The 12,001-nt window shown below is 47.0% G+C and overlaps 1 protein-coding gene across 1 annotated transcript; it reads left to right on the top strand.

Moving 5' to 3' along the window:
• Positions 1-8,030: 8,030 nt before the first annotated feature.
• LOC147981070 (uncharacterized) lies at positions 8,031-10,198 on the top strand. The gene is made up of 2 exons (XM_087513785.1): positions 8,031-8,811; positions 8,883-10,198. Exons 1-2 carry the CDS (start codon positions 8,168-8,170, stop codon positions 9,997-9,999), a joined length of 1,761 nt encoding a protein of 586 aa, XP_087369911.1. The 5' UTR covers positions 8,031-8,167; the 3' UTR covers positions 10,000-10,198.
• Positions 10,199-12,001: the final 1,803 nt, after the last annotated feature.

Raw genomic sequence — 12,001 nt, 5'->3', positions numbered from 1 at the left:
AGTCAAGGTTATAGTAATGTAATTGATGAGTTATGCATGCGTGTGCAGTTTCCACTATATTCTCCTAGAGATTAAGCTTGAGCAGGGACTAGTAACCGTCTTAGACTCAAGACGAAAAGATCCCCAGGACTATGCGGACATGACTCAAATGCTCGAGAAGTAAGTTAAATCGATCATTATCCACCATATCAGCAACTTTGTTCATTTCCTGATATATCAAGTAATTGTTTTCTTTGTCTGGCAGGGTTTGCAAGAAATTCACCAAAAAAGCTCCGGGACTCCCGAAGAAGCTGCAATTTAGACACCCGAAAGTAAGTACTATAGTAGCATGTTCTGCGCATCTCCTATTGATTCAAGCGCTAGTTTCATGAATACCATTTGGCATTCTTGCTTATCAGTTTGATTGACCTCTATTTCTTGTAAAGTGGTTGTGATAGGAACAAGGGAATGATTTCTGTGGATACTACGTTTGCGAGTCCATCCGCCACACGACCTATGAGCGGGGCAACTCTGACGAACAATATGAAGTGCGTAAATAACAACATTCACAATTTTATTGTATTACCATCATTTGTGTTGAGTTTCATTCATTCATATATATATATGTATTGACCCCCTTCTTCAAATTAGATGTTTCGGAAGCGGGATGAACTCCTAGCACCAGCTCGCATGCGAGCAATTCAAGAGGAATTAGGGGCATTCTTTCTTGACCACGTGATCACTGAAGACGGAGAATACTATGTGGACCATGAGTCCGTATGTTAGGAGATTATATTTGTAAGAGATAATTATTGTATATATGTAGCCGGTAGTGTCGGATAGATATACGAGAACTTATTGTTCGACCAATCTCTCGGATAAGGAGAGGTGGTCGATATCACTTCTCTCTGTATGCATATATGTTCATGACGATCTTTTGTTTCCTTCGTTTGCTTACTAGCTAGCTAGCGTGTCTAGTCCTCTCTATACGTATGTATAGTACGTAGCGTCGACCAAGCACGGACATAAGAGAGGACACTTCTCTCTATTAATTATATCTAGCTAACACAATATATGAAACACCTAAATTAACCCCCCAACCCCCCCCTTCAAAAAAAACAAAAACCCCAGCCACAGAAATGCTGACGCGTGGATGCCTATTGGTCCCGGTTGGTGCCACCAACCGGGACCAAAGGCCCTCCTGCCTGGGCTCCGCGCACAGGCCACATGGAGGCCCATTTGTCCCAGTTCTGGATTGAACCGGGACTAAAGGGACAGGGCATTAGTACCGACCCTTTAGTCCCGGTTCAGGAACCTGGACAAAAGGCCCTTACGAACCAGGAAAATAGGCCCTTTTTCTACAAGTGGCCCCCTGCCTCGTGGACAGCCCGGAGACCCCCCTGACGTGAAATCAACGCCAACACCTCTCATATATACCCAAACTTCCAGAAAGAAACCTAGATCGGAAGTTCCGCCGCCGCAAACCTCTGTAGCCACGAGAAATCAATCTAGGCCCTCTCTGGCACCCTGCCGGAGGGGGCCATCATCACCGGTGGCCATGGAGGAGTATCCCGGAGAGGCCATCATCGCCATGAAAGCCAAGGATCAGAGGGAGAACATTTCCCCATCTAGGGGGGAGGCCATGGAGGAGGAAGCACAAGGGGGAGAACCTCTCCTCCTCTCTCTTGGTGACACCGGAGTGCCATCGAGAGGGAAATCATCGCCATGGTGATCGTCTTCATCAACATCACCATCATCATCACCATCCTCATCTCTTTTACGCGGTCCACTCTCCCGCACCCCGCTGTAATCCCTACTTGAACATGGTGCTTTATGCCACATATTATGATCCAATGATGTGTTGACATCTTATGATGTTTTGAGTAGATATCCTTTGTCTTTGGGTTGATTGATGATCTAGATTGGTATGAGTTGTATGTTTTGTTTTGGTGTTGTCCTATGGTGCCCTCCGTGTCGCGCAAGCGTGAGGGATTCCCACTGTAGGGTGTTGCAATACGTTCATGATTCGCTTATAGTGGGTTGGTGAGTGAATGAAACACAAACCCGAGTAAGGGGGTTGTTGCGTATGGGAATAAAGAGGACTTGATGCTTTAATGCTATGGTTGGGTTTTACCTTAATGATCTTTAGTAGTTGCGGATGCTTGCTAGAGTTCCAATCATAAGTGCATATGATCCAAGTAGAGAAAGTATGTTAGCTTATGCCTCTCCCTCATATGAAATTGCAATGATGACTATCGGTCTTGTTAACAATTGCCTAGGACAATTCCGCACACCGATCCATCATTATTCCACACTCGCTATTTATATTATTTAGTAATATATTCTAACTTTATGATAACAACACCTACTTTTATATTTTAGCTCTCCGATATCATACAAAGTTATCCTCTTCATACCCACAACGTAGTTTTATTTCTCGTTTCTAGTTGGAAGCAAACGTTCGGTGCACGTAGAGTCGTATCAGTGGCAGATAGGGCTTGAGAGAATATTGATCTTACCTTTAGCTCCTTGTGGGTTCAACACTCCATACTTATCACTCCCACCTTTGGGAATTGCTACGATGATTCCCTGCACTTGGGGATTATCAAGGTGATACGTCTCCAACGTATCTATAATTTTTTTATTGTTCCATGCTATTATATTATCTGTTTTGGATGTTTTATATGCATTAATATGTTATTTTATATTAGTTTTGGGACTAACCTATTAACCTAGTGCCCAGTGCCAATTTCTGCTTTTTTTCCTTGTTTTTGAGTTTTACAAAAAAGGAATACCAAACGGAGTCCAAACGGAATAAACTTTTGCGATGATTTTTCTTGGACCAGAAGACACCCGTAGGACTTGGAGAGGGGGCCAGAAGCTTCCCGAGGAGGCCACAAGCCTCGTAGGCGCGCCCCAGGGGGCACTCCCTGAGGGCTTGTGAGCCCCTCGGGAGTCCTCCAACCCTAATCTTTGAACTATGACGAAGGAAGTGGAGATCATGGCAATCGACTTGAGCAAGGTGTCCCCAAGAAAAAATGGTTTTGGTTCAACAAGAGGCAAAAGGAGATGCTCGAGCTAGATGGATGAACTATGGCCGAGAGCGTGATCATTTTGTGTGTTGGCATGTGTGCCAGCATGAACTACGCGCCAAGATGCATGAATTGTGGCTGTTTTTTGTGTGTGCTAGCAAGTATGCGGGCGCTAGCAGGTGTGTCGACATGAACTCTGTCAATTTTTTTGTAGTCTAGCATGTATGCTGGCCACTGGTATGTATGGCTGCTCGCCTGACTTTAGTCATGAAAAATATATGTTTATTGCAAAAAAATTGGCCGAACGAACAAAATGTGTCGGCCGGTTGGGCGCACTAGCTAGACATTGGCGGACGGCGCTCCTCCAACCAACCCAAAAAGACAAAAGGCAAACCAATTCGCGTCTGTTTGGGTTGGCGCGTTGGAGTTAGCCTAACAACCCTAGTGACGATAACTATGGCAAATCCTAAACGACACCATAAGTTTCCGCTCCTTTTTTTGCAAAGAGAAAAGTCCACATTTCAACCCCGAACTAACCATTCTGTTTGATTTACAACCCTGAACTACGAAGCTGGTTGAAATACACCCCAACTAACCATGAGGTTCAAAACTCAACTCTGGTCTTGGTTTTGCTTCGGTCAAGCAGTTTTGACTATGTTAACTGTTGACTGGGAACCGCCATGTCAGCTTTGACCCCTTTAATGGAAAAATACTAACTCTCTCCCATCCTTCCCCGCCGACCATAGGCCACCTCCTGCGCATCCAGCCACAGCATCACCGCCACCTGGGACACAGGGCCTAGCCGGCTCATCCCAGCAGAGCTGCCGCCCCACCCTAGCTAAGCCAGCTTTCCCGGTCGTTGCATCTTCGCTGCCTAGGATATGGTCACCCAAATGCCCCACCCCAGTAGAGCCACCGCCCCCAAGGAGCTCCACATATTTCGCAGCCGGAGACGGATGAAGGGCGGAGCTACACCTCACCACCGTCGCACCAGCCGCAGCATCTCTGCCGCCTGGGACATGGCCCCCCATGGGCCCACCCCACAAATGCCACCGTCCTCGAGGACCTCCTCATCTTTCACTTCTGGGACAGACAAAGGACGGTGCTGCACCTCACCACCGCGGCTGGCCGTCGCCCCCGCTATTCCGTGTAGTGTGGTTGCCGAGGAGAGGAGTATGGGGCCTTGCCCTCGCCTCTCCGGGCAGGGAGATTGGAGGGCGTCCACCAGTGAAATTGATTTGGTGCACTCCTCTACCATGGCTGTGCCGCACATCATGTAAGAGCATCTCCACTCGCGCCCCCAACAACCCCCCCCCCCCAGGGCGCATTTTTTAGCGTTGGCGCCAAAAAATCGTCCCAGTCGTGCCCCCAGCTACTCGATTATCGCCGGTTTGGGCCGAAATAACAACCGGCGAACCCGAGCCAAACCCAGTGCACCGGGGACCGCCTGGGGGCGCCGGCTAAAGGAAAAAGTCGCATGGGGCCGCGCTATCGGCGACACCAGGCATATTCCCGCCGTTTTGCCGGCCTTTTCCCTCCATTTCCCCCATTGCTTTCCCCTTCCCCCCCGCCGTTCCCGCCATTCTCCTCATCAGACCGGGCGCCATGCCGCCGAAGAAATATGTTGCTCCTCGCGCCGCCACCGACTCCACACAGCCGAAGCAGAGGAAGCCGAGGGCGCCGATGGCAAGACCAACGGGCGTGTCGAACGCCGAGTGGAGGGTGGATGTTCGGGAGGCAGTCACCGCCGACCGACGGAACAGGCTCATCATCAAGAGGGCCAGGGACGCGGCGGTGACAGAGCAGGCAGGGGCGTCTCGCACGGGGATGATGAACCTGTCGCCCGGCCACTGCCCACAAGCCGCGTGGGGGAGCCAGACCAGCGTTGTGGCGCCGACCAACCTCTCGCCGCCCTCGCCGCAATGGGGGTACGCATGATGTGAAGCTCGACCTTCTCAGGACCAACGTCACCACGAAGAGGAGGAACACCGACCTGGCGTTCTTGATGGCGGCAGACATGTCGAGGATGGACGAGCAGGTCAAGGCGTGGTGCCTGGCGGAGCGCGGCCTCATCCTGAACCAGATGCCTGGGCCGGCTTCGACCACCGCCCCTACGCCCACGCCAACACCAACGCCCATGCCCAGGCCGAGCGACGAAGCCACGCTGCCGACAACCAGCCCGAGCACAGAAGCCACGCCGACGCCGAGCACGCCATCACCGGCCAGTCCCACGCCAGAGGAGCCCGTCGTTTGATGCTTTCCTTTGTCTACGTGTCCTTCCTTTTGATCGCCGAGCTTTCGTGTATGTTTGATCGCCGAACTGTCGCATGATGGTCGCCGAACCTGTGGCATTTTTTGGCAGCGGGAAAGACAAGCTTGAATTTATGGGCGTCTGGGGGCCGAAACCTGGGGGCGCGTCTGGGAACTGGATCGCCCCCCCAGGGCGAAAGATCCGTCGGCGCATACGCCAAAACACAATCGTCGGGTGTGCTGGGGGGGGCGAACGAGTGGAGATGCTCTAAGGGAGCAAAAGTATCGGGGGCCACCATTTGTCGCCTCGGGCGTGATCTCCGTTGTTGCCGTGAGCGTCAGTACTGCCTATAGCCTCTCCGAGAATGAGATGGGCGGGCCAAAGACGGCGAGGATGAGAAGGAGGTGGTCGGCAGAGAAGAGGAGGAGGGATATATTTTTTTCTTTTTTAGTTTCTTATAAGGGGTTAAAGCTGATGTGGCGGTACCCGGTCAGCAGTCAAGATAGTCAAAACCGCTTGACTGAAGAAAAACCAAGACCAGGGTTGTGGTTTGATACTCATAGTTAGTTGAGGGTATATTTCGACCGGTTTCGTAGTTCAGAGTTGTAAATCAAACTGAGTGGTTAGGTCGAGGTTGAAATATGGACTTTTGTCTTTTGCAAACAGGTGCACACCCTCCATTCTACGCTGGGCGGCACATCTTCCTTTTTTTTCTTGTTTTAACGTCAAAGAACTGTGCGTCCAGTGTGTTTCAAACTTGCAATCTCCTGACCCTATGTAAGGTGCGCTAACCACCCCACCACCCACACCCGATGTATTTAGTTACATCTTTTTCCTTCTTTTCTTCCTTTCTTCTTTTTTCTTTTTTTCTTTTTTCTTTTTTCTTGTTCCTTTTTTCTTTTTAGGTTTTTTGTTTTTTTTGTTTTGCTAAGTTGAATTAATTTGTTTTCGAAATTGAATAAACTTTTTTTAAATCTATGATTTTTTTTCAAAATTAGTGAACTTATTCCAAAATTGAACGAACTTCTTTCAAAATTGATTTAACTTTTTTCATTTTTTGTGAACTTTTCTTGAAAATTGAAGATTTATTTTTCCAAAATGATGTATGTTTTGTTCAAAAATGATGATTTTTTTCCAAATATATGAAATTTCTCAAATTCATGTTTTGGAAATAAATAAAATCTAAGTGATACATTATAAATATTGCATCTCCCCCGCAAAAAAGACATTATAAATAGCGCGTCCACACTTGTTCTTACAATGTTGGCGCTGCTTTGAGTCACCGCAATTGATTAGCTCTATTGGCTTAAGAGAGTCCAATGGCGTGAGTTCGAACCCTGGACAAAGCCGCTTTTTTCGCGTTGTAAGTTGCACTCGCGTTTCGTGGGGAGCTCCTAACTGGCGCGTTACCCGCCGCCGAACGAAACCGGCGCTCACGCGCTCCCTGGCGTGGGCCGGCCCACGACCACGCAGTGCAACGAAAAAAATGAATTTATTGCGGGAAGAAAACGGTGGATCCTATGGCATTTCCTGCGTTTTTTTGCTTCCAGTTTTCCACTGTTTCTCCGGTTTTCCGTTGTTTTGCTCCGTTTTTTTTATTTTTGTGTTTTGATTCCTTTTTCGTTTCATTTCTTTTTAATTGTGTATTATATAAAATGTTCACCGTGTATTACATAAAATTTCATTGTATTAAGAAAAATGTTCATTGTATATTATGAAAATTGTTCACCTTTACATATAAAAATGTTCATCGTGTATTCTAAAAATGTTCATCGTCTATTATGAAAATTTTCAACGTTTTTACTAAATGTTGAATGCATATTCAAAAATTGTACAACACATATATTCGTATTGTTTCAAAAAATGTTCATCGTGTATTATTTAAAATGTTCAATGGATATAAAATTGTTCACTATTATATATTACACAATGTTCAATGTGTATTCGCAAATTGTTCAACGTATTTTCACAAATGTTCAGTACATGTCCGAAAATTCTTCAGCGCATATATTCCTATTTTTTAAAAATGTTCATTGTATATTAAAATAAGTTCATCATGTATTATTTAAAAATTCAGCTTATTTTAAGAAAATGTCAACGGATATCGCAAAATGCTCAACGGATATTACAAAAAACAAGTTCACGCATTTTTTAGAAAAGGTACAGAGAAAAAAGAAAAAAAAGAAAAGAAGAAAGAAAATGTACAGAAGAAAAGAAGAAAGAAGACAATAGCGAAAAACGATGCAACCAGTCACACTAGGGTGGCTGGTTGGTCGCTGCATTCCCTAATCAAAGGAAGTCCTGTGATCGAATCCCACCTCTCTAGCGAACTTTTTGCTGACAGAAAAAAGTAAAGGAAATTACGGGTTGGCCTTTAAGGGGCGCTTAAGTCGCCGTTTAGGAAATGCTCGTTTCGTGAGCCGGAGCTTCAGTTTGGCTTCAAGGCGCAGAGAGCTCCTGGTAACGGTCTCTCACGGCCCATCACGTGAGGCGGGTTCATCCTTGATTTTTTTTTTCCTTTCTTTTTTCTTATAAAAAAACCTAGCTTGTTTTTTTTTCTGAAGAATAAATAGAATCTTTGATGGTACGTGAAAGTCATGATGGCTTGCACGTCAATCTCTCGTTTGAATTTTTAGATTCTGCCACCACGAAAAGAAGACCCCTTCTCGAAGTCGGATCGAGGCGAACGTAGGATAGTCCCACACCGACCACCAAGGGCGGCACCCCCGAAGAGAAAAGTCCATATTCCAGGCTTTATATACCAGGGCTGGACATCAGAGAGGCCCAGCAACCCAGCACCCACCAATTTAACCCTACCATTTCGGGGCGGAAACCCTCGTCATCTCCTTTCGGCGGCGGCGGCGGCGGCGCGCGGTCGTGGGAATGAAAGCCGCCGACCAATCCCATGCCCCTCCTGTCCCTCGTCCCTTCCGTCGGGCGAAGCAGCCAAGCACCACCTCTCGCCACGAGGGCGAAGGAGGAGGAGCCGATAGAAGGACAAGACCATCTCGGCGTGGCGGTACCTCGAAGCGAGGAAGAGGGCGGCCTCATCATCTTCTGCGACCTTGCTCCACCAATTGGGGGGCGACGCGCGCACGCACAGGGGCGGCAGCAGCAGCGCTCAATACCAGCAACCAAGATTTGTCATCAACCTCCGCTCAGATCCAGATCGTCTCCTCCCGGGGATGTGATGATGATTCGAATCCCTGCGCTCAGATCCAGATCCTCCCCTCCCGGGGATGTGACGACGAATCGAATCCAAGGGGGAAACTTTCCCCCTCAACCTGCTAAGATCCAGATCCTCCCCTCCCGGGGATGTGACGATGAATTGAATCCAAGGAAGAAACATCTGCTGCGCCCTAGTCTCTCCATCATCCAGAAGCGAGCAAGAAGGCGGCCTCATCATCTTCTGCGACCTTGCTCCAGCCAGCCCGACGATTCCAAGATACCAGGGCAGAAACATATGCTGCGCCCTTGTCTCTCGATCCAGCCGCCCCCAAATTATTGTTGGGGGGCAAAACGCTCGCGGACCAACAACAACAACAACTGGTACGTCAAAAGCATTTCTTGTCGACCCCCGAGATATGATGATTATGACTCCCATTCTTCTTTGCGCGCAGGAGGGACTGGTCCAACCTAGGCGATGGGCCGGCAGGTCTGATCGCTGAGCGCGTTCTCGCATTTGACGTCGCAGACTATCTCCGCTTCCGTGCCGTGTGCCGTCCATGGCGGCACTGTTCCACAGAACCACACACCCATGGCGGGCTTGACCGCCGGTTCCATCCCTGGCGGTGGGTACTGCTCCGCGAACCACTAGCTGCTCCAAACCGCCGTTGCTTCCTCAACTCCTTCACCGGCGAGTTCATCCAAGTGGACCTCCCGGAGCTCCTTGACCATGAGCTTCTTGCTGTCACCCCGGAGGGCCTCCTTGTCCTGCTCCACGACCACAACCACGTCCGCCTGCTCAACCCGCTCACGCGTCACGTCACAGAGCTACCACCGCTCACCACGCTGCTTCCTTCTAAAGACCATGTCATGCTTTCCTATTTCAACATAGACGACTTCTTAGCGACAGGCTCTGGCATTGCTAGTGATGATTCAACAGTGGTGCTCTGCTTCAATAGGTTCCGCATTCTTGGCATGGCAAAGCCCGGTGATGACCACTGGATTTTGCTGAAGTACAACCATGATGGGTTCACACACACACCCTTAATGTTTGCAGGGCGCTTCTACTATGTTAAGGTTAAGGGTGTCATGGCGCTGCAAATCTGTCCAAACCAGCCACCACGGCTGGAGGTGGCTGCCAAGCTGAATATGCATGTCTCACCAATTTCGGAAGGGTTGCACCTCGTCAACAGTTGTGGTGACTTGATGCTGATCCACCGTCAGATTGTTCCATTGACGTCGCCGGATAAATCGTGTTATCAGTATGACATGTATCGAGTGAATTTGGATACCGGAACACTATTACCAGTCAAGAGCTTGGGTGGTAGCGCAGGGCGAGCAATGTTCTGGGGCATGCATTGCTCTTTCTCGGTGCCTCTAGAGGTTTTTCCCTCTGGCTCCATTAGCGCTGACACCATCTACCCGAGCTTTGACTTTACTGAGAGAAGCCTGTTAAAAGTTGGAGCATATCATCTCCTGGATGGACACATCGAACGACCATCTGGCTTGTTGCAGCGGCCGAATACTCTGGTTGACTGTCTATCTTTGTCCAATACGGTCGATGATGAGTAGTCTAGCCCCATTTCCTTTGATAATTTAGCATGAATGGCTATGCAATATGGACATTGTCCCATTATTGCTAGCATTTGAGTGATTGTATCTTGCTAGAGCTGAAGCTGAATCAACTCTTTGCTGTGCTAAAAATTCTGTACCTGTAACACAAATTCGATGGGAGATAATAATAATCTATGCTGCTACTCCTTTTTATTTATTTATGAAACAAGGTGCTTGTGCAATTTCAGTTTTTCCACTTGGGCTGCTATCTAATCTAAGATGTAAATATTGAGTTCACTCGATTGCATACTGTCTACAATTTACTTTTCCATTTCAATTCCATGTCATTTTCTAATATAGAAACTCCCTATGCCCCATAATTCTTGTTGTGGTTTTAGTTCAAAAATTTGAACTGACAAGAATTATGGACTATGTTCTTGTTTGAGGGGATATGTTTTTTTAGGGGTAGAAGCCATTTTATTGATTGAATTCCACCGAATGTGGGATGCAAACTAGGGTTTATCTTGCCAAGCCACACATGACGACCTTAGCTAAAGCAAGAGCAAATTTAGCTAATCAATGAGCTTCAAAGTTAACTACATGACTTTCAAAAATAAAATTACAGGAAAAAGGAGCTGATCTAGCCATGATTTCGTTGATGATGGCTCCATACACGCACCCTGACTGCCCCTCAGTATATTATTGACAACTTGCTTTGAATGTGACGATATGACAAAGTTTCGGACCTGAAGATCTTGCGCCAGTGGGATAGTCTCTCGACACTCGACAGGCTAGTTGCGGGATCATGTACCCCATCAATTATTAGAGCAGAACTTCCCAGGAAAGTACCCTGGTTGTCACGACAGATCGCAGCTGCTGAACTTCTTCTTTGTGCTCTGACCCCGCGTCTACGTGTATTTTTGCGAAGTTTCTGGTGGTGCTTTGGGCTGTCGAACAGTTCCTACTGCTGCAATAGTCGCCATGGGAATAGGATCTGCAGCATTTTTCTCCTTCACAGCATCTAGATCCCTGATGAACCGGGTGATGAACTCTTTGATTGCATGTGGAGCTTTGAAAAACCGCCTCGTGGATTGCTTTGCGCCGTGAGGTCCATATCGACCAAAGTGTTACCGCCATTAGCACAAACTTATCATGTGGGAGTTTCTCCATCAAAACAAACAGCCAGCACTTGGCACTTGGCACTTGATCGACCAAAGTTCTTCATCAATAAGTGCCCATGTACATCTCGAAACCGTGCACTCGAGGAGAGAGTGCTTTCCTCCACGAATCGTTGTATTTTCTTTTAATAAGCCTAAAGCTCATTGTATTGAATTTGTACATTTAGTTACGAGACCTACCTTTGGGTAAAATATCCAGTGCTACGGTTCATGAGATGATACCATGCTCCAAGACCATGTGGTGCGTCAGATCTGCATGAAATGGACAGGATCATTTCACTAGTCTATTTACATATGCCCTCTTATAACGTTTGTGTTTTGCCCCCTGAAAGTGTTGTGTCTTTGCAAAATCACAACAGGTTTCCACATCTCTCCTCCAGACCCCCTAGTAGTTCTCAGTTTCCCACATGACAAATACTTCAAAAATAAACTGGGAAGACATGCCACATTTCATTAATTCATACCAACAAAATTCACAGGAATAGAACCACTTCAAAACATTTATGTGAAGCTGTATCAAGCTATGAATAATTTCTTTAATATAGTTGACAAATGTTGTGGCAGTGATGTATACACCACTTCGCAAAATTAATTAGTATAAAGAAGTACATTTTGAAATATGTTGTTTCCACTCAGCTTGTGACTACTTATCGTCCTTGCTGATCCATATATATATTTTGATACTGAAACCAGCTCGGTTTACAGTAAGTGCTTTGGCATCAGTATCACGAGTTTCTGCGAACAGTGTGAAATAATTTAGAATTCTAAAAATAGAAGTACATGAAACTCGAGGATGTTATGTGGATACTGGATACACAGTTAATCTGTTTACACGAGAAGTT

This window comes from Triticum urartu, chromosome 3A (genome assembly GCF_056163025.1).
Source record: "Triticum urartu cultivar PI428250 chromosome 3A, HENAU_Tu73, whole genome shotgun sequence".
Lineage (NCBI taxonomy): Eukaryota > Viridiplantae > Streptophyta > Magnoliopsida > Poales > Poaceae > Triticum > Triticum urartu.
This window is presented reverse-complemented; position numbering and strand designations above follow the sequence as displayed.